This window comes from Myotis nattereri (genome assembly GCF_964212035.1).
Source record: "Myotis nattereri genome assembly, chromosome: 1".
Classification (NCBI taxonomy): domain Eukaryota; kingdom Metazoa; phylum Chordata; class Mammalia; order Chiroptera; family Vespertilionidae; genus Myotis; species Myotis nattereri.
The window spans coordinates 200,243,645-200,269,444 of NC_138075.1; the positions used below are offsets into that span (position 1 = coordinate 200,243,645).

Sequence of the window (25,800 nt, forward strand, 5' to 3'; positions counted from 1 at the left end):
TCAAATGTCATTTATATTGTGTAATATTATGCAATATGAATGATTATGGTGACTTTAATTTGCTCCTTTATACCTTCCTGATTTTCCAAATTTCTACCAGGAATACAAATTGCTTTTATGAAAACTTATTCAGAAACAAAGTTACCCAAGAACTTTGACACCCTCAGAAAAATGTTAGCCAAAATATCAATATTTAATCTGAATCAAAACAGAGTATGCTTTCAGCAAATGTCCATATTACTAAGTTAATAATTAAACTTATAGAGTCCTAGGATAGAATGCATCTTTGAAATCCCTTAAGAATATGCTACCTGATATTACTTATCTCTACAGTGCTCTAGCCACACAACTAGATTCAAGGCCCTTAAGATCTGTAGTCATTTTGTACTTCTTGGTTCCCTTAGAACTCTGGAGTGTGGTGGTGCATAGTAGAAACTTTTTATTAATAACAAAGAAGCATACCCTGCCGGCGAACCCGGCCAGCATGGCTCCGTGGTTGAGGTTCGACCTATGAACCAGGAGGTCACAGTTTGATTCCTGGTCAGGGCACATGCCCAGGTTGCGGGCTTGATCCCCATTGTGGGGCATGCAGGAGGAAGCAGATCAATTGCTCTCTCATCATTGATGCTTCTATCTCTCCCTCTCCCTTCCCCTCTGAAATCAATAAAAATATATTTTTTAAAACTCAACTCTTTAAAATGTAACAATGAAGCATAGCACTCAATGAGTCAAAACAAAGGAAATGTTTTAATATTCATAATTTACCCTCACTACTTCCAAAAAAGGATCTGAAATGGTTTACAGTAAAAGACTTGTAGAAAATATCATTGCTATTTTTTAATGGAAAAGCAAAATTGAGCGTTGACCTATGAGCCAGGATGTCATGGTTCGAGTCCAGGTCAGGGGCACATGCCGGGGTTTCAGGCTCGATCCCCAGTAGGGGTCATGCAGGAGGCAGCTGATCAATGATTCTCTCTCATCATTGATGTTTCTATCTCTCCCTCTCCATTCCTCTCTGAAATCAATAAAAATATTTTTTTAGAAAAAGCAAATATACCCCAAATTTAAGACTATGTAATAAGATTGAGCCATATTTTATATTTCTTTCTGAGCTCTGTGGAAGCCAGCACAGAAAAGAAAATGAGGGTTATGAATAGTGATTTTTAAAGTATAGATATCAGTTCTTCGAATGTAAATGCATTTTCCTGGTACTAATTCCAAAGCATGCTTATTCTTTTTCAAAGAGTATAGAACAACAGAGATGAAGGTGTTTTTAACAACAACCCCCTATCTTAAAAGAAAATATAGGGACAATCTTCATGTGACTGTTTCTTGCAGTCACCTTCCATCAATGCCAAAGGGATAACACTGGAACACATGTCATCAAAGAGAGGGACAAGCAACCGACACCCGTCTCTTAGCGCTGGTGATGTTACTTGCTACACACTTAGAAATTCCACACTTGTAGGAACAAGTGGACATCCTCATACGTGCCCTCAATAATGATCCCCTCCTCAGAGCTTTGAGTGCGGCATAGCAATCAATTAAAGAAAGAGCTAGAGCCTGGAGTGCAAATAGTCTTTCCAATTAAAGAAGAATCCATATGCTTCAAATTCCAAGCATGCTGTCAATAAGGTAGAAGTTCTGTTCAAAAAGCTGGTAAGCCTACTTTTGTCTATATATGGAAGAAAATGTCAGCGAACTAAAAGTTCTATTTGGAGAATATTCTGACATTCTAATTTTATCCCGATTTGGTTATTTTAGGATATTATCAACTAGGCAATTGCTTGGAAAGAAAGAATGCAAAGCAAACCTTTCTTTTGTGATACACTTTTAGGGGTCTTGGAGAAGTTGGAAGAACAGCTAACTTGGAACGTGGACTCTTGCTTTATCTCACACTCTGCCTACCGTGTTTTCATGACTTCACATAACACTTTAATCACTCTGAGCCTCATTTTTCTGTATTTGTATAATAAAAAAATGGACTAAATGAGTTCTAAGGTTTCTTGTAGTTGTGACATTCTTTAATGCTTGTGTAGTTGTTTTTAAACATACTGGCTAAGGTTCAGATTGAGCAAATCTGGCCCTTTGTTTCAATTTTTGGTTCACAGTTCAGTTCGAGTCAAGCCTTGATTTTGAGAGCATTAGCTAATCATCAAAAGTTGAGCATCTTTCTTGAGTACAATTTATTCTCTGGAATAACCCTCTAAGAAATAAACAAGGCAACACACCTAACCTCTAAGAAATAAACAAGGTATTTTTCCATAGCTGCACTTTAAATCAATTTACACCCAGCTCAAACTGACAAAAATCTTCCTAAATCCCCCAACCCCTCAGAGCTCATCACTCTCATGGTTACGTTTTCTGTCTTTAACTTTCAGATATGTTAATACTGTTGCAATGATCACAGGATGTTGTACTCATTTGTCTGCCTCCGACATCAGCTTGTGAGCTTCTTGACGAAAAGGAAGAGGCTTATTTAGCTTTATTACTTCAGCAGAGCAACTGATATGTTACCCTCTGCATAGTTTGCTAAATTTAAAAAAGGGGCGGGGGGGGGGGGAGAAAGGAAGGAAGGAGGGCGATGATTGGCTCTTTTGTATCTGACATCATAATCCCTTTGAGTTTGAAGAAAGCAAATGTAATAGCCAGTTGGTGTTCTATGGCATCACAATTCTCTCGCCCACCCAGAAACCATTTGTTCTAGAGAAGGTAATGTGTCAAATATCTGGAAGGAATAAGCTTCTGAATGTCCTTAGTTTTTGTCCACTCTGAGTTTTACCTACATTGGTCAGCGGGAGAGATTTTTAACTTGGGATTTGAAGAAGCCAGTGGAAGATTAACAGAAACACTCAATGAAGTGAGGGCTGTGTGTGTAGTTTCATGCGCCACCAAACATGAATATAGGCAATAAGCTACAAAGACAGCTGATGGGATCCTTATCAGATGTCCCGTCCTTCCCCACTCAGGACAGTGTGGCTAAAGAATAACCTGTTCTGCTCTGGTCCGATGCTTTTTCAGGCGCCCCTGATCCTCTTCTGTATGTGCCATGCCGCTCTGGCCCACAGCTGTCTGCATCAGGAGCTTACTCCTTTGGGCCAGGGCCCTACGTGCATGATGTTTCCTTTAGAGTCAGTTTTTACTGGTGGTACTGCCAAGGCACTTTGTCTCCTTGTAGGTGGCAAAACACTAATGTGTCCATTGTAGCCTGACAGCTTGTTGTCCCCAACTTGCCAGCTTCCTTTGGTCCTTGTTCTCTGCCACACTGGAAGGGAAAAATGTTTTTAAAAACCCACCCACTGGAGAAAGAACTACAGTTGACCCTGGAGCAAAATGGGGATTAGGGGTGCTGACCCCTGCAAAACGGAAAATTTGTGTATAACTTTTGACTCCCCAAAAAACTTAACTAGTAGCCTACCATTGACCAGTGCCTTACCGATAACATACTAGAAACAGTTGATCAACACTGTGTGTGTGTTATATGTGTTACATATTGTATTCTTACAATAAAGTAAGCTAGAGAAAAGAAAGTGTTAAAATCATAAGGAAGAGAAAATGCATTTACAGTACTGTATGTATTTATTGAAAAAAATCTGCATGTAAGTGGCCCTGCACAGTTCAAATCCATGTTCAAGGGCCAACTGGAATTGGTAGGGATCTGAGCTGAAGGCAGGCCCTCCCATGGGACAGCAGTTATAACAATAAGCATCCCCTGCTCAAAACAACAGTTCAGAATTTTTCTGGAAAAAAATATACCCACTATTTTTTTGTTAAATACATTTTATTGATTTTTTTACAGAGAGAAAGGGAGAGGGACAGAGAGTTAGAAACATCGATGAGAAATATCAATCAGCTGCCTCCTGCATGCCCCCTACTGGGGATGTGCCCACAGCCAAGGCACATGCCCCTGGCCGGAATCGAACCTGGGACCCCTGAGTTCGCAGGCCAACGCTCTATCCACTGAGCCAAACCAGTCAGAGCAATATACCCACTATTGAGTAAACCACAAAAACAAGAGGAAATTTTTAATATATCACAACTGTATCACCTTAGCATCTAAATCTAAGTAAACCATAGGACATTTGTAACAAACATGGTATAGAAGGAAAAAATAGATTTAGTGAGGTATTTTGGGGTCACGAGATAGCCCTCCTAGCTCAACCCAGGTTTCCATCATTACAGTTAGTTCAAAAAAGAAGGCATTCTTGCCCTCAGTTTTTCAGCTCTGCTAGCTGAATACATGGCTCTGTGAAGCATTCATTGAAGGGGTGAGCTTAGGGCACATTAAGCTATTGCAAAGGTGCAGTGGGCATGCTCTACAGTGTAAGATACCCTTACACATCCCAGGAGAGGGACATGGGACGGCATGAGGCAGTCCTTGGATGAAGGATGTTGAAATACATCTTTTCAGCACATTTGATAAAACATTTACTAAATTTCTCATGTGGCTGAAACATCTGCCTTCATCAGAAAGCAAAATCAGACTCAGTCCCTACTTCCTAGGCCTCACAATCTGTGCAAGAGAGAGATACACACCATAGCTGAATGCAACAAATTACATGAGGTAAATATTAAGTCCCATGGCAACACGGACTCTCCCCTTACCTCCTCCTCCATCCCCCTGGAGAAAGGATCAGGGTAAGCCACAGAAGAAAGTGACATAAAGAGCCAGCTCTGGAAGGATGGAGAGGAGTTCACCCGGAAGAGAAGAGAAAATGGAGCAGCAAAGAGACATGAAATTGCATGGAGAGGCAGAGAATGATGAACACTAGTTCAGTGGGATAACAGAATCAGAGAAAAGACTGGAAAGACAGTTCTGAGGTCAGCTATGATGAGTCTTATATAACAGGCTAACAAAGTGATAACTAGCCTGGCTGGCGTGGCTCAGTGGTTGAGTGTTGACCTATGAACGGGGAGGTCATGGTCAGGTTGGGGGCTCAATCCCCAGTGTGGGGTGTGCAGGAGACAGCCAATCAATGATTCTCTCTCATCATTGATGCTTCTCTCTCCCCCTCCCTTCCTCTCTGAAGTCAATAAGAAAAATTTTTTTAAAGAGAGAGATTTATTTTGTAGGCAATGGGGAAGCAGCCAAGGACTGTAAATAGATAAACAGTATGTTCTGGTATCTCTATTATTTCCCGTTGGAGGTCCTAGGGGCTAACTTTGGAGAGGGCAGGACTGGACCCAGGAAGCACACTTAGGAGACACACAGAGAGAGTGAATGAGGTTCTTCTCTGGGGTAATGCCTGGTGAGCATTAGAGTGGACACATGTCAGAAACACTTAGGTATTAGTAATGTTCTTTACATAATAGGAGAAAATCAGCCCAATATTCATCCATCAAAGTTAGCAAGTACATATCCTATATAATAAAAGGGTAATATGCAAATTGACCCTAACAGCAGAATGACTGGGAATGACCGGTTGCTATGACGCACACTGGCCACCTGGGGCAGATGCTCAACGCAGGAGCTGCCCCCTGGTGGTCAGTGTGATCCCATAGGGCCGTGGTCAGCAAACCATGGCTTGCGAGCCACATGCGGCTCTTTGGCCCCTTGAGTGTGACTCTTCCACAAAATACCAAGTGCGGGCATGCACATACAGTGCGATTGAAACTTCTTGGCCCATGCACAGAAGTCAGTATTTTGTGGAAGAGCAGGTATTTTGTGGAAGAGCCACACTCAAGGGGCCAAAGAGCCGCATGTGGCTCGCGAGCCGCGGTTTGCCGAGCCACAGTTTGCCGACCACTGCCATAGGGGAAGCTCTGCTCAGCCACAAACCTCTCCTGCCTCCTGGCAGCACTAAGGATGTCCAACTGCAGCTTAGGCAGGGAGCAGGCCTAAGCCAGCAGGTGGACATCCCCCATGGGGCCCCGGGCTGCGAGAGGGTGCAGGCTGGGCTGAGGGGCCCCCCAAGTGCACGAATTTTCATGCACCAGGCCTCTAGTTACTGAGTTACTGGTATATGCATGTTTCCTAATGTGTTCAGGATTTGGAGCAACAGAAATAGTAACACATTGCCCCTGCTTTGTAATGAGTGTACAGTTAACCTTGGGAGCAAACCATACATGTATGTGTGAAAGGTAAAATAACATCAGATAGTGTTTTATTAAGTATCAAATGGGAGTCACAAGCAGTTGAAAAGAGCAATAATGATTGGCTGTTACTGTCAGGAGGAGGTGGAACAGATGAGGTTAGTCCTTAAAGATGAATGAAATTTGGGGAAGGATAAATTCAAAGACAAGACAGACGGGCGAGTAAATAAATGTCAGCGTAGTAGGATAAATGTGGCAACAGAAACATGCTTGGGGATCACAGAGAGGGGCACAGGATCCGAAATGTGTGATGAGGAGACAGATGAAGGAAGGCTTTCCAGAAGACATATTCCTTGAGCTGAGTCTTAGTGGACAAGTAAGAGGATGGATAGTAAAAAAAAGAGAAATACCCACATTTGCAAAGGCACAGAGACATTAAAGACTTGATGTGTCAGGGCAAATAAATGGGAACAGCAAATACTGCACGTGGCTGCAGTAAAGAATGAGTTGTGGAAGGGGCAGGAAAGGAGGCCAAGAAGCAGCATATGGAAACCAGTGTTCAGGACCTTATGTGCTAATCTAAGGGGAGTCATTTTTATCGTGAACGGTCCTGGAGGGTTTTAACGCTTCGGGTGAGGAGTGACATGATCAGCTTTGTATTTTAGGAAGACCACAGCAGAGATAGTATAGAATGACTTTGAGAATTCTGACTGGATGGTGGTGCCATTCACTAAGGCAGTGGTTCTCAACCTTCCTAATGCCGCAACCCTTTAATACAGTTCCTCATGTTGTGGTGACCCCGATTTCATTGTTACAAATTGAACATAATTAAAGCATAGTGATTAATCACAAAAACAATATGTAATTATATATGTGTTTCCCGATGGTCTTAGGTGACCCCTGTGAAAGGGTCGTTCAACCCCCAAAGGGGTTGCGACCCACAGGTTGAGAACCGCTGCACTAAGGGAATTCACAAGGGGGCGGGGGGGGGTCGCGGGGGAGAGATTTTGAGTTCAGTTTGTAGATGTGTTGCGCATCAAGTGTGAATTAGTTTCTTAAGGGCTGCTGTGACAAGTTACCACCAAGGTGATGGCTTCAGACAACACAATATATTCTCTCACAGTTCTGGAAGATAGAAATCAGCAGAGTAAGTTCCTCTGAAGTTCTGAGGGAGAATCTGCTCTGTGCCTCTCCCCCAGCTTCTGGTGACAGTCTTCCATCCCAGGCCTTGTAGACACATCACCCCAACCTCTGCCTGTCTCCACATCGTCCTTGCCTCTGAATGTGTCTCTGTCCTCTCCTCTTATTTTAAGGACACCAGTCATTAGATTTAAGGCCCACCAAAATCCACAGCGATCTTATCTTGAGATCCCTGATGTAATTACATATGCAAAGACCCTATTTCCAAATAACATCCCATTCACCTTACCAGGAATTCTGACTTGTATATATCTTTGGGGGGGTGGGGATACTATTCTACCCACTATAAAGTGAATGAAGGGATAACTGTCTTCATAACCTGACTAGTACTATCACCTTGGTTTGCATTTCTAAGTGCTGATAATATGCAACAGGCAAAGGGAAATGCAGAATGAAAGACACTTACATGGTAGGAAGAGCCAAGACTTTAGTCAGGTGGGCCCAGGTTCAATCCTGGCTGTTTACTCATTGAAAACCTGGTTTGCTGTTTAACCGCTATGAGTCTTGATTTCTTCATTTGTAAGATGGGGGAAATATGACCTATCTCAATAGACTGTTGGGAGAATTAAAGAGGAATTGCCAGGTACACAGTAGCCTCTAGACCAGTGGTTCTCAACCTTCTGGCCCTTTAAATACAGTTCCTCATGTGGTGACCCCCAACCATAAAATTATTTTCGTTGCTACTTCATAACTGTAATGTTGCTACTGTTATGAATCGTAATGTAAATATCTGATATGCAGGATGGTCTTAGGCGACCCCTGTGAAAGGGGTCGTTCGATCGCCAAAGGGGTCGTGACCCACAGGTTGAGAACCGCTGCTCTAGATATGTTTTTTAAAGCTTGAAGATAATACATTATGAAATGACCCCATTAGCCAAAATTGGGGGAGAGAAGGGAAGAGTTTATTAGGGGTTCCCTGTGCAACAGATGATCTATTTAAACGTCCCAGCAATCCTATGATGTGACGTAGGCAGAGCAGTGAAATAGCGGCTCCAGACATCAGAAAGCAACACTGATGTAGGTCCTAGAGGAATACAGGTGTTGCCAGCGAGCCTCTGTGCTTCCTGCTGGCCAGGCAGCCCTCGCGCCCAAAGTGGCTTCTGAGAAGTGGCTTCAGCGACCTGAGGGCCAGCTTTTGCACCTTGGTTGCTACTGCCCTCACTGCATTAAAAACAAACAAAAAAACAAACCAACAAAAAACAGTGAGCGGGTTTTTGGATCATACTGAGGACTGGGAACAAGGAATGTGCACTCAGGTGACATGTGCACTCAGGTGGCTTGTACATTTGGGTGCCTCCTGATGGGCAGTCTTACCCGTTACATTATGCCCGCCCCCCTCGCGCCCCGCACCATCTCCAGTTCCGAATGGAAGCAGCAGACTTTACAGGCCTCCAACCTTCAGCGGCGTCCCCGGAGTGACTGCCTTCCTCGAGGGCTCCCCGTTTTCAAGATTTTAGTGGCTAATGGCGATTTGTGACTTCCTGTCCCCACTCCGCCTCCGCCCACGTGTCTTTTCCAAAACGCCCTTTGCAGCCCAGCCTGGGAGACCCGGCGGTGATGCGCGAGGGGAAGGTCCCCCCGGGACGGCACCCGCCCCGCGCGACGGGGGCCGAGGGGGCGGGGGCGGCGGCGGGCCCTTCGGGACAATCCAGAGGCCGCCCCGCTCCCGGGGAATCCCCACGCGCGGCCGGGTGCAGGGGCGGCGGAGCGCTGACAGCGGGCCCCCCCCCGCCCCCCCAGCCCGCGTCTCCAGGGCGCATGCGCAGGCTCCGGAGGGGGTGGGGGGGCGGCGGCGGCGGGAAGATGGCGGCAGCGGCGGCGGCGGCGGCCGAGCAGGTCTGAGACCCCCGCCGCGGCCGGAGGGCTGGAGGGGCTGGAGGGGCTGGAGGGGCAGGGCGCCCGGTGCTGGCGGTGGGGCCGCCGCGGGGCTGGCAGGCGGGGCCGCTGCGGCGGGCGGGGCGGGGCGGGGCGCGGCGGGAGGAGCTGTCCGCAGCCAGCGCTGCTGGCGGAGGCCGGCGGGACCCCGGGGCTTCCGAGCCGCGAGGGCGAGCCAGCTGCCCGCGGCCTGGCGGGGCTGCCCCTCGGCCGCGGGGAGAGGCCGGAGGCGGCCGCGGCCCCGGGAGCCCGGCCGGGACGGGCCGGCTCAGCGCTGGGGAAGATGCGGGTAAAAATAGCCTCCGCGCGGCGCCAGGCTGCCCGGCGCGGCCAGGAGGGCCAGCTGCGCCCATGCGGACCTGCGGGCGCGGGGTGCGCCTCCGCCCTGGTTCTGGGAGCTTAAAGCCGTCCCCTGGCCGGTTGTTTAAAAAAAAAAAATGCTTTATCAAGTATGTCCTGATCTGCATAGTAAACTTGGAACTTAGAATAGCTTTGAAGGCTGTTTTCCCCCCAAAGCAAGATATACATGTGAAAGTGTGTGTGAATTATACAGGGTGTCCAAAAAATACATATACACGCATTGAGTAATTATTAATTCCAATGGGTTAAAGCTGCAAGAGAGAAACATTCATTGAGCTGGCAGCTGTTAAGTGTGCGTACATTTTGGGGGGACAACCTTTATATAGGGTGACTTCTTACAACAAAGATCACTTTCATGGTCACTTTTTCTTTTCGTTAACTGTTATTTCCTTTTAAAAAAAAAAACAAAACTATGATGTGATAGGGTGTTTTTTAAGTCCCCTTCTTAAACCGTGTTTAAAAAATAAATACGAGTCAAGTAACCAGCATTCTGTTTCCAGAAAATCTCTTTTTTTTCTGGAAAGGTTTTCGTAGGTAATTAACTGCTTGTAGAGACCTCATCGGTGTATGTCACTGGGAGAGGCGTTCTGAGGGATATAAGATACGGAAGACGTGGCGTCTGCCTTCTCGGAGCTTAAAGTCAAGTTGCCTAATCGATGCAGAACCACCAACTAAAGACCATAGGCAGGTCCCACCAGCTGTAGCAGGTCCTACCCGGAGTCATCGTGGATCCCACTCTGTCCCGTTCACATCCAGTCCTTCACCAGGTCCCGTCCGTTCTACCTTGTACCACCTCTGCCCAGGCTCCTTCACCCCCAGTGCTGCAGCCCAGGCCAGCCCTCACTTGGGGCTGTCAGAGAAACCCGCTGTTGGTATCTTCTAGTCCAGCTCAGCCCTTTTTGGGTTGATTTTGCTTTAGTGCAAATCTGAGTTATCACTAACCTATTTTAAATTTTTGGTAGTTCCCCATCACCTTACGGATAAAGCCCATCGTTCTTGACATGGTACTTATGTCTATTCATTTATTGGCCTCTAACCACCTCTCTCACCTCTTTTTTTGCCCCGTTTCTGTACTTATCCTCCTCATCACCCACTTAAAGCTACCAAAATTAGTTTGCCCAGAGGTGACCTGAACTCAGAATCTCCATGCTGTTCCCGCTGCCTGCACGCCTTTCTCTGCACTTTTGCCTGGTGAACTCCTGTTTATCCTTCAGGATTCAACTGAAACCTCAAGTGTCCTTAAAAACCTTCAGTTGATGCCCCTGCTTGCTAAGTGGAATGTCATCCCTCTGGTGTGCCCTGTGGTGCCCTGCGCATGCTCCACCGTGGCCCTTGCCTGGTTGAACTGCAGTTGTTAGTGACCTTGACTATCTACCCCACTTGCTTGTAAGTTCACTGAGGGTAGGTGCTATGTCTTGCTCATCTTGCTGGTCTGGGCACCTGGCATACAGTCACTCTTCAGTACATGTTGATGCATGCGGTGAATAAATCATGTACATGAAGTAGCAGAGAAGACTAAAGAATGCATCCCAGCAGGGATAAATTTTGCCCCGCCTGTCTTATGTAAATGGACATTCATACTCTGACTAGGACTGAAATTGCCCACCTATCAGCACTGTCACAAGTGTCTGTGAAAATGAGAAGAAAGCACACCTCCCTTCAGGGAAAAACTACCATCATGCATATTCGAGGCTAAAATGTCTGCTGTGCACCTCATAGATGGTGCACCGCATGCAGATATACAACCTACACAACTGTACCAGCATTCTGTTTTGTGATAAAATCTGCTAAGTAGATTGAATTAAATTCTATCGAGCCTTCCTTGCTGCTCTGTGGAATTTAAAATGTTTTATCTTCCCCATTACTCACAGTGCTTATTCCTCTTTTTGCGTAAGCCCCCAACCGGCCTGCTGCTACTCCTGACACATAAGATTCCAGATGGCCCTGCCTGGAACATCCCTAGGGAAAAGAATGGCTTCCCTTAGTGGTGTGACCATTTCAGTGAAGTCCGAGTCCACCCTTTAAGACTGTTCTTTTCTCCTGTGCTCGGAATCCCTTTCTTTCCTGCCTCCACAGATCTTGTTTCCCACATTACCCTGCTCTGCTCAGACACCTGCCTCGCTTGACGGCTTTCCCTCTGCCGTCAAATATACAAGTGCTCCCCCAAATTGGGGAGAGGGAAGGTATAACAAACACAACAGAAGAAACACAATTTTCCTCTGACAATACGTAATTCTTTAGATGTAATTTTTCTTTCCTCTCTTCTTCTTCTGGATTCGGAAATAGATGAATACATGCTGGCTTTTCACTATTCCCTACTTACCAATTTGCTATACAGAGTTCATCTTTAAGGTTGTGGAGGCACTTCCTGACAAATCAAGTTCAGCAACTGTACATCCTGGATTTTCTTGACATTTATTGTATTTCTTATTTTCCATTGTTCCTGCACACTTAAAGTCTCCCAGTACTATCTCCTTAGCTCTTTGTTCTCCTCTTTATACTGTTTTTCACAATGAACTGATGTGGTCTCATAGATTTACCTTACCTCGAGGCTGAGAACTCTCAAATCTGTATCGCTAGTCCTAACGACTTAATATCCCATCCCATTGCATTTGAGGCATGTGGTTATTTCTCATTGAGTTCAAATGCAACATATGTGGAATCGCCTCCCTCCTTCATTCCACATATTTAACTAGTCACCATTTAGTAAACATGAGATTCTTTTTTGAACCTGGCTACAGATTCAGTAACTTTTCTCTTGGAACTATATATTTTTTCCTTTTTCATTCCACTTTAGTTTAGGCCTTCATTACCACAAACCTCTATTCCTGCAACATCTCCCAACAGCCTGCTTCCTGGTAGTTGTATTTACTAACTCTCCTACAAACGCCTACACTGAGCATCCTGAAACATGTCATTCACGTTCAAAAACTTCTAATAACTCCCAGTTAAACAGCATAAAGACTAGAGTTTGTACCCAGCAGTCCAATAACTTTCACAACATGCCCTGCTTTTCCTACTTTATTCTCCCTGAATTGCCAGATCTGGCCCACTCACTCCACCTGGTTTCCCTGACAACTCCAAGCCATCCTGTTTCTGCTCCCATTACACTCCACAGCATGCATTGTCTGTCCAGTGGTCGGCAAACTCATTAGTCAACAGAGCCAAATATCAACAGTACAACGATTGAAATTTCTTTTGAGAGCCAAATTTTTTAAACTTAAACTATATAGGTAGGTACATTGTTATTAACTTAATTAAGGTACTCCTAAGGCTTAGGAAGAGCCACACTCAAGGGGCCAAAATACCACACACAAAATACCACGTGCGGGCGCGCACATACAGTGCGATTGAAACTTCGTGGCCCATGCGCAGAAGTCGGTATTTTGTGGACGAGCCACACACAAGGGACCAAAAAGCCGCATGTGGCTCGCAGTTTGCCGACCACTGGTCTATACTATTGATTTTGGTCTCGGGTACTCTTTATACTCTTAAAAATCACTGAGGATCCCAAAGAGCTTTTGTCCACATGTGTTATATCCGTTGATATTTACTGTATTAGAAAAACTGCCCTGACTGGTTTGGCTCAGTGGATAGAGTGTCGGCCTGTGGACTGGAAGGTCCCGGGTTCGATTCCGGTCAAGGGCACATACTTTGGTTGTGGGCACATCCCCAGTGGGAGCTGTGCAGGAGGCAGCTGATCGATGTTTCTCTCTCATCAATGTTTCTGACTCTCTATCTCTCTCCCTTCCTCTCTGTAAAAAATCAATAAAATATATTTAAAAAAGAAAAGAAAAGAAAAACTGGAAAAATTTTTCAACACAGGAATACATAATGCACAATTTCATTAGCTGTTAGAGCAATGATGTCATCCCATATAGTCATGGGGCCTATGGAAAATTCCTCTGTACATTCACAAGAGGAGAATAAAAAAGGAAAAATAACATCTTAGTGTTATTATGAAAATGGTTTCACCCTCCAGACCCCTCCGGGACTCCCCAGCTCATACTTTGAAAACTGCTGGTCTAGGATAATGTTAGCTTTAGCCCATTTTTGGCTTTGATAAAGAACAAAGTCTGTCAGCCTCCCCAAATTCTTTTCATATAAATGAAAACATATATAATTTAAAATAATTATGAATCGTTAATTAAAAGATTACCCACTGTAGAATGTATATATATCAACTCTTGCCCCAAATGAGCTTTACTAGAAGTAGGACTATTCAAAGCAGAGAGTAGAAATCTGTTACCAAATAGTCACACTGAAAGCTCTTCCTGCCACCCCTTTAAGCAGAGTAATTAATGTCCTTTCTTGGAGCCTGAAACTCAATGTGATTTGAAGTTTATTAGGGGAAAATATATCACTGACCGATTTAGCTTTCTTTGGTTATGAATATGCACTTAACAAATAAATGCATCAAAAGCTGTCCCAATGTGTTGTCCTTTGTTTTAGCAAAGTTCCAATGGTCCTGTAAAGAAGTCCATGCGTGAGAAGGCTGTGGAGAGAAGGAATGTCAATAAAGAGCACAACAGCAACTTCAAAGCCGGATATATTCCAATCGACGAAGATCGCCTCCATAAAACGGGCTTGAGAGGGAGAAAGGGCAACTTGGCCATCTGTGTGATTATCCTCTTGTTTATCCTGGCTGTCATCAACTTAATTGTGAGTATGCAGTACTGAATATCCTTTTTTTCATTACCGTGGGAATTTTGCTCTGTTTTTCAGTGAAATAATGGACTTTGTTTCTATAAGTTCTTTCAGGATCCTCTTACTTTCTGTTCTCCTATACATATTTTATCTCTTATTGAGTTTTAATGATTATATATATATATAAATACATATATATATAAAACTTAGTGTGCTGACATTGCCATGTATTCATTTTCTTTAATAAAAAAAGAAAAGAAAAGAAAAAACGGTGTTCATGGATTCTTCCCTTTAAAGACTTAACTTTTAAAAGGGTAGAATCAATTCAATAGAAGAGACCTTTGCCAGGATGATTTTATAGCTTTCACCTCTCCTAAAAAATATAATCTTTCCTACTTTCATTCAACTTTTTCTGCATTTAGTATTGTCTCCTCAGCTAGATTTTTAAAATTATAAACCCTTGGATAGCAGTAAAAGATATATTTTGCTAGTAGCCCTGCGCACTAGAATCTGTGCGCCAGTAGCTCGCTGCCACCCTCCAGTAGCAGCTCCTCCCAACCCCCTGCCTTCCCTCATAGCTTGCTGCCTGTACCCTCCTGTAGCTGTCCCTCACCCACTTGTAGCCAGTAGCTTGCTGCCGTCCTCCTGTAGCTCCCTCTGCCCCCACCCCCCGCTCCCCCTCATAGCTTGCTGCCCTGCCCCTTCTGTAGCTCTCTGCCTCTGCCTGCTTGTAGCTCGCTGCCCCACCCTCCTGCTGATCTGTGATCCAGTCGTTATGGTCGGTCGTTACACTTCACGGTGTAATGATCATTTGCATATTACATCTTTATTATATAGGATAGTCTTAAATCTCTGTTGTCAAAGAACGAAAGGATCTGGTAAGCTAGTGTACACTGAGGACATGGTTTGTTGCCTTTTACAAAGATATTCCTTTTTTTTAAGGGAGAAGACTTTTAATCCAAGGTTGTAACTATGTGAGCGTTAGATTTTCAGAGAGTGATTATTGGTATACCTAAGACCAATCATGAACGTGAACTTCGGCAGTTCTAAAGTGATTCCATTTATTTTTTACTTCTAATATTTCCTTTGTATTTATGTACACCTAAAATATTTTGTGTCTAATTCTTCTTTTTTTTTTTCTTTTTGTTAATCCTCACTCGAGGATATTTTTCCCATTGATTTTCAGAGAAAGTGGAAGGAAAAGGGGGAGGAGAGAAACTGAGAGCGAAACATTGATATGAGAGAGACTCATTGATCAGTTGCCTCCTGCACCTGCCTCAAACTGGGCTGGGATCAAACCTGCAACCCAGGTTGAGGAACCAAACCCACAACCCTTCAGTGTGCAGGCTAGTGCTCTAACCATTAGCCACACAAGCTCTTTTTGATTTAAGTAAAGAGTTAGCCTTGGCCAGCATGCTCAGTGGTTAGAGCATTAGCCCAAGCATCAAAGGGTTATGAATGTGTAAGGAATAAAAATCAGAGTGGCATCAGACCTCTCAAAAGTAGCACCAGAAGCTAAAAGGCAAGTAAGCAAGGACCTTCAAAATTCAGAAACAAAACAGTGTCAAATGTGGAAACATCTACCAAGCTAGACCATCAGTCACGTGTGAGGGATTATGCAGATATTTTTAGCCATGCACACTCAAAAAATTTCACTCCTCATACATGCTGAGAAAGCCACGGGAGGATGTGCTCTACCAGAAGGAGGTACTAAAGCAGGAAAGTTGAAGACACTGTTACAGGAAACTGGGTATCCACAGGGAGAAAGACAAAAGGGAGTTCCAGCATAGACATGAAGGACAAGTTCATGATGGCAGCTGTGCAGCAGGCCCAGAGGTGACGTCCAGACTGGAGCAAGAAGACAGGGGTTCCAGAAAGATTTCCTGAGAGAGAAAAATAGAACTTACAAATTATCTGGGAGGCTCAGACTCCTAGAATATTCTACTGAGAGACATTTGACAAATACTGGAGGGTTTGGAAAGATTTAGTCAGATTTTCAGAGAAACTAAGCAAAAAAAAAAAAAAAAAGGAAAGACAAGTATTAAACTCTGAGAGACACAAAGTATGAGAAAGGGACTGCTACCATATATAGTATTTGACTTGCAGTGAGTAATATTTATATGGTCATAATACTGAAAATGCTAAACATGGATTTAACCAAAACTTGAGATTGAAGTTGGAGGAGAAGAAATATAAATGAGCTAAAATTCTCACCTATTGAAATAGAAAATCAGTAGATAAAACCTAAACTTGATGAGAGAAGAATAATGCACAAATATTATGTTTAAATGTGAAGATAAATTCTAGACAAAATAGATAAAATTATTAAAAGTGGTTGTTATATGGATGAGATATGGAAGGAATAGAAGAAATAAACTGCTCTGTTTCTATTAGAGACCTTTTAGCACTTTTTGACCATCAGCTATTTGCATATAATATTGTGATAGAAATTAAATGTGTGTTTTTTATAAGTGGAAAGCCAACTGATATGTTCATCTCACTGATGACACACTTTAAGAAGTTTTATCCTTTGGCAGTGATCTCTTCTGTTTGTTTTCCAAGTATGTTAAATGTTTGCTGCCTGTTAATAGCAGATTGTTTTCCTTTTTAGATAACACTTGTTATCTGGTCTGTGATTCGCATTGGACCAAATGGCTGTGACAGCATGGAGTTTCATGAAAGTGGCCTGCTTCGATTTAAGCAAGTATCTGACATGGGCGTTATCCACCCTCTTTATAAGAGCACAGTAGGAGGAAGGCGAAATGAAAATTTGGTCATCACTGGCAACAACCAGCCTGTAAGTTATCAGACTTAATTGAGGGACATTAGAGAAAAATTCATAAATATATTTAATAATATTATTGGTCTTTATTAATGTTAAATGCTTTCTTAATATTCTAGATTTTGTTCCATTGTAGCATGTTCTGTGATAGACATAATTACTATAAGAATACATAGTTTACTCCTGTCTTCTCCATACAAGAAAACCATTTTTTAAAAAGTACCTTTCCTGCTCAGCCAGTGTGGCTCAGTGATTGAGTATCAACCCATGAACTAGGACAGTGGTCGGCAAACTGTGGCTCGGCAAACCGTGGCTCGCGAGCCACATGCGGCTCTTTGGCCCCTTGAGTGTGGCTCTTCCACAAAATACCGACTTCTGCGCATGGGCCACGAAGTTTCAATCACACTGTACGTGCGCGCCCGCACGTGGTATTTTGTGGAAGAGCCACACTGAAGGGGCCAAAGAACCGCATGTGGCTCACAAGCCTCAGTTTGCTGACCACGGAACTAGGAGGTCACGGATTGATTCTCTGGCAGGGCACATGCCCGATTGTGGGCTCAATCCCCAGTAGGGGGCATGCAGGAGGCAGCCAATCAATGATTCTCTCTCACCATTGATGTTTCTGTCCCTTTCTCCCTCTTCCTTCCTCTCTCTGAAATCAATAAAAGAACTTTTTTTTTAAAAAAAGTACCTTTCCTGGTTAGAATACTCTCTACTTTCTGGGAGTGTAGAAGAGAATATGCCCATCTAGTCAGTGGTAGCCCATGCCAGGATGCTGCTATAGCAAAGGTTTTTAACCGCATAGAACCGCAATGTATCCTTACATTCCATGCCCATCACAGGCCTAGACCCATGTATTTGTGCAGAGCAATATCTTGACATATAAAAAGCCAGTGTCCCTAACAACCAAACGACCAGAATGACCAAACAACCAGAACGACCAAACGACCGGTGGCCATGAGGTGGCATTGACTACTTCTCAGTCCCTCTCCCTGCAACCACACCCCCTGCGAGTGGGGGTGGGACGGGACTGGCCACTGGCCTCTTGGTCCCTCCCCCCTGCCCACAGGCTCGGATGGATCAGCGATGGTGAACGGGGAACCAGGGTGGGTGGCAGGAGGACCATGTTGGCTGTCAGGCTGTTGGGATCACCAGCTCATCCCCCGCTGCTGGGGGCTCAGGCCTGCGAGAAAGCGGGCACCTGCACTTCACCTCCATGCGTGTGCGCCGGGCCACCACTGATGAGACACGCTGCCCGCTTGGGGCCGCTCATGCCGGGTAGGTCACGGGCGCGCCCCGCAGCCTCTGTCAGTGCCTCACGCCCCAGCAGCAGTGGCAGCAGCGGCATGAGCAGCCGGAGCAGGCAGCACGTTCCATCAGTGGCTGGCCCAGTGAGCTGGTAATCCCAACGGCCTGACAGCCCGGTGGCGGAGGCGGCGTTCAGCCTGGTGAACGGGCAGAAGATGACCCTGATTGCAGAAGGCTAGGCCTAGGGACCCTACCCGCATGATTTAATCGTGCGCTGGGCCTCTAGTAAGCAAATACCTGCAGAAGCCCTTGTTTTTGTGTTTTGTTGTGTGTTTTTGGGGGGATGAGATTATACTTTTTCTAAATTATTTCAGTTTATTTTTTTCTTTAAATTGAATTTGTTGGGGTGACAGCGGTTAACAAAATTAGGCAGGTTTCAGGTGGGCAGTTCCACAATGCATCGTATGTGCATTGTATTGTGTGCTCACCACCCCAGTGAGCCTTGTTTTAAAGAACTTTTATCCCAAGTGGGTGGAGGGGGCGCAGATGGACAGTTAAAATATTTGAAATTAGTCTGTTGTTATAGAGTGTTTTGATAATGTTCTTGATGAATTTTGGATGCAGTCTTCTTTGAAAACATATTCATGATAAAGTGTTTTTCTGAAGATTGTTTTTCAGCAAGGGACAACAAAACTCAGTGTAGAAAAGAACAAAACTTCTATTACAAGTGACATTGGTATGCAGTTTTTCGACCCAAGGACTCAAAATATTTTATTCAGCACAGACTATGAAACTCATGAGTTTCATTTGCCAAGTGGAGTGAAAAGTTTGAATGTTCAAAAAGCATCTACTGAAAGGGTATGTTTTATTTTCTTTGCTTTATTAATGGAAGAGAGTTACTGTCCACAGCAGTGATTTTCAACCCTTTTCATCTCATGACACACAAACTAATTACTAAAATTCTGCAGCACACCAAAAAATATATTTTTTGCTGATTTGACCAAGAAATAGATATAATTTTGACTCATTCCCATCAGACAGTTTTATTGTGTTGGCTAGTGTCATTTTTTTATTTGACAGTATAAGGGAAAAGAGGTTAGTGCCCCTGGCTAATAGTTGGGTATTGCATGTTTTAAAGATTCGTACAGCACACCAGTTGAAAATCGCTGCTCTAAAGGTACAAGTTGGGAGGGGAGTTTTACTGTTTTATGTGGCATGAAAGAAATTCCAGAACAATGAGAAGGACAAATTCTAGATTTGTCATTACCTAGCTTATGTGATCATTATCAAGTCATCACTTTACCTCAACATCTGTAAAACATGAATGAAAACACTTGCCTTTCATATTTCATGGTAAAACTCCTATTCCTCTGTCTCTGATAATAATATTCACTTTAACTTTGTAACTCTTTTCACTGCTTTTTTTAAATTTTCAGATTACCAGCAATGCCACTAGTGATTTAAATATAAAAGTTGATGGACGTGCTATAGTGCGTGGAAATGAAGGAGTGTTCATTATGGGCAAAACCATTGAATTTCACATGGGTGGTAATATGGAGTTAAAAGCAGTGAGTATTTTTTAAGAATTTAAGAGAATTATAAGATTCTTGGGTATATATAAATCCGTATGTGGAATAGTGTACAATGATTAAAAAATGGTATTATAGTTGTATATTTTTTGACATGGAAAGATGTTCAAAATGGATTATGAAGTGAAAGTTATAGAATAATTTGTGAAATACCTCATTTTTACATTTCAAAACATGTATAATTATAAAATCTGCAAGGGAATGCCAAATGTCACAATAGTTAGCTATGGGTAGCAGGATAACAGATGACTTTTATTTTTATTTTATTTCTGCTTGCCTGTCATTTTCTTTTAAAAAAAATGTATATGATGATACCTATATTATTTTAAAAGACAAAAACAAAGACCAAACAACACCAACAACAAAAACTTACAAAAGAGAATTGTGAAAGATCAAATTAAGTATTCTCTGAAGTTGGGTTTCTTTTTAGTTAAAGATTTTTTCATATCCCTTCCTGGGTTTTATATCCAGTGTCATGAAAATCAATTAGCAAACATATAAAATGTTTTTTTATTTATATGTCCATTATTAATTCTAAGGAAAAAAGGTTTCCCTTTATTTTAGCTGTGGAAATGTGAGATTCTCTTTGTGCTTTACAGATTATATCTGAATTTTAATAGGTAAATATTTCATAAGGGAGCAATAAGTCTGAAAATGTTTTACCTGCTCATAATTCAGGTTAAAGCATGTTTTTTCAAAACTAGAGGCCTGATGCAAAAATTCATGCACCAGTGGGGTCCCTTGGCCTGGCCTGCAGAATCGGGCTGAAACCAGCTCTCCAACATTCCCCGAGGGGTCCTGGATTGCGAGAGGGTGCAGGCTAGGCCAAGGGACCCCACCGGTGCACGATTGGGGCCGGGGAGAGACGTGGGAGGTTGGCCAGCCAGGGAGGGACCAAAGGAGGGCTCCAGGGTGTGTCCAGCCCTTCTCGCTTAGTCCTGATTGGCTGGACCCCAGCAGCAAGCTAACCTACCAGTCGGGGCGTGTGCCCCCTGGTGGTCAGTGCACATGATAGCGAGCGGTTGAGTGGCTTTAGCATATCATTAGCATATTACACTTTGATTGGTTGAATGGATGACCGGACACTTAGCATATTAGTCCTTTATTATATAGGATGTCTTTGGGCACCTGCTATATGTTAATTAATTCAAGCTAATTAACCTTTTTTTACCAAGCACTAAATGACAAAAGTTAACTTAAACCTAAGGACTAAAATAATTCTTTCCTCATTTTAAATTTAATCTCATAGTTCTTAGAAAAAATAAACTTTAAAAAATTAAGTTCTTTCACTTTCATAAATAGCTTTTCCCCCCTAAAGCACATATTCCAATCTCTGAATAAAAAAGATGGACATAAAATGTGATTCTTGCCAAAAATTCAATAGCAATACAGGGTATTTTTTACATTCCTCTAAACAAATAGTGTTGAAGAATGGTCACAGTGGGGCATTGTTCTCTGCACTAGAAACTCAAAGAAACAATAAGTGTGGTAGATTTGTACCTAGCCATTAGCAAGTGACCTAAGCCTTTTACTTTTTTCTACCTGGAAATTCTACCTGTTGTTAATATGACAATTATTAAAATAATTTATAATATACATACACCATATCCATTTTTCCACAGTTAAAGAAATAAAGGCCAATATTGAAAAGATAATTAGCTTTGTAATTTAGTTAATATTAGTGGTTAGTTTTAAGTGTATAGCTAATAATTAGAATTTTATAAAACTGCTTTTAAAAATAACTGCACTAGCAATTTAAAGAAAATAAAATTAAATGACCACACGATGGCAGCATTGGAACAAAATTGGACTATATTTAGTCCATTATACTATCACTTCCTGATCAATGAGCCATTTTCGTTACTTCATAACCAACTTTCTCTCATTGCTTTAAATACCCTCTATAAGTTGATGATTCTCAAATTCCTGCTTTAATCTTTTCTTTGAACTAAGATTCACATATCCAACTACTTACTGTACTTTACTATCTAATAGGCATTTCAAACACAACAGTCCCATCAGCAAAGCCTTCAGGCTCTGCCACCGCCACTGCCACCACCATTTCCTGCTGCACTGTTGGACAGCCTCCTGAGGGTCCCTGACTCCCCTTTCGCCCTGTAGTCAGTTCTCTGTACAGCAGCCAGAGTGATCCTTTTCAGAACCCTACAGATAGCTTCCCATCTAGTTCAGAGTAAGATCCAAAGTCCATTCCCCGGCCTTACATGTGGCCCCTAGTTATTTCTTTGACTCATCTCTTACCAATCTACTCCCTCAGTCTCTCTGCGTCAGCCACACTGGCCTCCTGCTTGTTCCCGAACCCCAGGCACATCTTCCCCTTGGAGCCTTTGGTGTATGGTTTCCTTCCCCATTAACCCACATGGCTCACTCCTTCACATGACCCAGTTCCCTCTGGACTTTGACCTCATCAGAGAGGCCTTCCCAGCCACCTGTGTAAAGTGGAACCCTGCCTGGTCCCTCTCTACGTACCCTGGCTGACTTTTCTCAGATGATGTCCTGTTAGCTTTTCCTGTTGGTGTGTTTATTGTCTGCCCCTCCCCATTTAAATGCCAGACTTTGCCTGTCTGTTGGCTGCTGTATCCCCAGCACCTAGAATAGTGTCCAACACAGAGTAGACATTTAATAATTATTTGTTGAATGAATGAAAAGAAGAAAAGGAAGCAGAGCAAAGAAGGGAGATAGAAGGGCCTGTAATACAAGAAAGTTCCTGGAACTGAAGAAGAGACCCTGCAGGCAGTTCCTTGGAGTCCCTGGTCTTCAAAAGTATACGCTTGAATCTGTATCTGTGTGATGCAGAAACAGTGGGAATTAAAGTAAATTTTCTCTAGGGGAAAATTCTTTTTCTTAGCATCATCAGAAACTTACCAAGCAGTAACTGAAAACTCTCTCAGGAAGTAAATAAAATGGTCTGAGACCTTGTCAACATCAGCCTCATTATGCACTTAGGAATTCTGCTGTAGTTATAACTAGTGAGAGGTAAATTGCGTAACAAGTGTATTGGTGTATGTTGTAAACTATTACTAAAAGGTCACTGGTTGAATCTTGACATTAGTTTTGGTTTCTGTGTTGTCGTTTTGGTCACGACGTCACTCTCGCTTACTGCCTTCTTTACTTGTGAATATTCCAGTAAGTTCTGTTTATTAAACTTGTATCCCCATTTGTGGAGGTAAATAGGTCTTATTATTCTCCTCCTAGGAAAACAGCATCATCCTAAACGGAACCGTGATGGTTAGCACCACTCGCCTGCCCAGTTCCTCCAGTGGGGACCAGCTGGGTGCTGGGGAGTGGGTGCGCTACAAGCTCTGCATGTGTGCCGACGGGACTCTCTTCAAGGTGCAGGTGACCGGCCAGAACATGGGCTGCCAGGTCGCAGACCACCCCTGCGGGAACACTCATTAGAACAGCCGGAGGGTCTTCAATATGTTCATATCTTGACTTGACTTTTTTTTAAGAGTATGCATGCAATTATGTTTTTACAGAGTTTGTGATACTGGTAATTATTTTATCTGCAGAGCACTACTGTATCTATTATAATCTCCATATTTAAAGCAGTCTCAGAGAGCCTAAATTCTAATAGACCTTTCATTAAGTTGCACTGATCTTCAAGTTAATGTTTTCTAAAATAATTATCAGATATGAATAAAATCCAAATTTTTTAAAAGTGTTTTTAAAACTCCACTATTCCTTGTCTAAAAGATAAAGGGCTGAAGCAACTGTTAGATTCACTGTAAGTAAGCTTTTGGTAACTAATGGGCATAGACCCCCTCGAGGTGTTTGAAAGGTACACTGTCAATAAGTGTTAAATGCTCTCTTTTTGCTTCTAAGAGGCAAGGCAGGTTTCTAGTGCATTAACTTTCAGCCACATTCTCACTGCACCTATGTGAGGTAGTAAAAGTCTGTGTGTGGTTCCTTAGTTTTGCACTAGGAAGAATACTCTGTAATAGAATGTTTACTTGTTAAATATTAATAAATATTAACTGTCCACCATGTGGTAGAAATTAAATACCATCCTAGCTTTAACTTCTAGGTAATGATGACAGTTGTCATTTATTAAGCTTCTTATACATCCTAGGCATTGTCTAGGCGTTGCATGTGTACTCTCTCTAATCCTCACTCGAGCTCTGTAAGTAGACGTTATTGTCCCAGTTTTTACCATTAAGAAATTGAGGATCAGAAACTTAAGAAGCTTACCTGATCTCAGGTAGAAAATAGCAGAGTTGGGATTCAAACCTAGATACACTTGCTTCCAAATACCTTGTTATTTTCACTTAATGCATTGGTTTCAATTATTTAAAACTCTACAAAGACGAACAAAGACTAATTCAGACTTACAGATAAGAATCAAATCAACTTTAGACAATAAATTTTAAAAAAGAAATCAAGCAGGTATACTTACTCCAGTTAAAAAATAAACCAATCAGCCTCATGTTTAAAAAAAAAAAAAGCCAATCCCTTCAGATTTTAAACTCTCCTAAGCTAGTTCCAAAATGTCAAATTGGCCTGGTAATGGGTTTTCCAGTTTCCTGACTGGTGGGCCATGGCGCACTGGAGTACCTGAATTGGGGAAAAGGGTTGCCAAACACATACCCTCAGCCCCCAGTGCAGCACAGTAAGAAGTGGCAAGTCCCGCTGTCCAGAATGGCTGGTGGGTTCACCCCAGTGTGCACCATATAGTTACTACCCCTTTTAATATGTGCCATGCCTTGAAAAAAGTTGAGAAGCACTGGACTAAGGGTGCAATGCAGAAAATAATACAAGTCAGTTTTAAGTATGAGAATTGATCTCTGTTATAACATCACCATCCCACTGGAATGATTTTCAACCCTCAAGTCAGTGATTTTTAATGTATTTTCTATTCAACTTGAAAGGCACTCTCTGGTATTGTTAAGACATGCACAGTGTCAGGGACAGAGACTTTGCAGTAGTGTGCTGTAAGGAGGCAGCAGTGATAAATCGTAGGCCCCGGCCTACATTCTGGGATGGGCACTTTGAGCTGTGTGGATAGGAAAATCAATACAAAAACAGTTTGCATTCAGCATGTTACAGTTCTCTCTGATGGAACAACCAAATGCCTTAGAGATTATGAATAGTGTACTAAAGTATACTAAAATAGAAACTGGCTTGCTATACAGTACCGAGTGCAGTTTTTAAATGAAGAAAAAAGAGAATGAAATTTATGACCTCTGAGTATTATAGTTGCAGTGATATTCAGATCCTATTTTAATATATTCAGTACCAATTAACATCTGAGTGATATTCAAGAAAAAATCATTGAAATGTCCATTCAGATGCTCAGTATATTTTTAAATTTTACATCCATCACTTGTCTGCTCTATTTAGATTTGTTTTGAATATTTCTTTAAATATTTTTACAAAAACTACAAAACACTATCTTAACAATGTTTTATTTATTGAATATAATTCATGAAATATCTATTTTTGCTCCTCTTTGAGAAATACTTCTGTTTTTGATACATCTCCATTAGGTGCTTTTGACATTAGAGGATATTTTGATGTTTTATAGAACTGATGGTTAAGGTAACAGGTATAGTATTTGAGGACACTTTGAAGGTGGTTCTTGCCTTTTCACTAAACTGTAGAGTGGAAAATTCACTGGAGAGCAGATCAAGAACAAACCATCCTTTTTACCTGTGACCTATTTTGCATAACAGTAAAGCTTCAGCTACTCATTCTCACCACCAGATGGTATTTTTCTATAAACTGAAATGTTAACGTTCCTCTTTCTACCAGCTTTTCCTCCCCTAAGCTGAGCACTGCTGTGACTAGCAGCAGGCTGGGGGAGGTGGCTAATGCGGTACTTCAGAGTGGATTGCAGTGGTCAGGGGGACACATGAAATAAAAGAAAGATACTTTACAGCAGGTAGGAATATGCAAAACGATATAAGGTGGGGACTGCCCATATATGGTCTAATATTTAAAATATACTTATTTGTATTCTTTTGCATTGTAAAAAAAAATTTGTGTAATAGCTTTGATGATAAAAGGTGGAAGTTCTACCTAGTTTTGAATGAGTTTTCTTAAGAGGGT

The 25,800-nt window shown here is 42.6% G+C and overlaps 1 protein-coding gene across 1 annotated transcript; it reads left to right on the forward strand.

Annotated features, from left to right (window-relative positions):
- Positions 1 to 9,013: 9,013 nt before the first annotated feature.
- Positions 9,014 to 24,906, forward strand: SGCB (sarcoglycan beta). Its single transcript, XM_081089413.1, has 6 exons — positions 9,014 to 9,069; positions 13,921 to 14,130; positions 16,727 to 16,912; positions 18,812 to 19,003; positions 19,582 to 19,713; positions 22,948 to 24,906. Exons 1-6 carry the CDS (start codon positions 9,037 to 9,039, stop codon positions 23,149 to 23,151), a joined length of 957 nt encoding a protein of 318 aa, XP_080945539.1. The 5' UTR covers positions 9,014 to 9,036; the 3' UTR covers positions 23,152 to 24,906.
- Positions 24,907 to 25,800: the final 894 nt, after the last annotated feature.

Coding starts and splice junctions, on each gene's coding strand:
- SGCB (XM_081089413.1), top strand. CDS start 9,037: ATGGCGGCAGCGGCGGCGGCGGCGGCCGAGCAG. Junction 14,131..16,726: donor TGGCTGTCATCAACTTAATT/GTGAGTATGCAG, acceptor TTTCCTTTTTAG/ATAACACTTGTTATCTGGTC. Junction 19,004..19,581: donor AAAAAGCATCTACTGAAAGG/GTATGTTTTATT, acceptor TTAAATTTTCAG/ATTACCAGCAATGCCACTAG.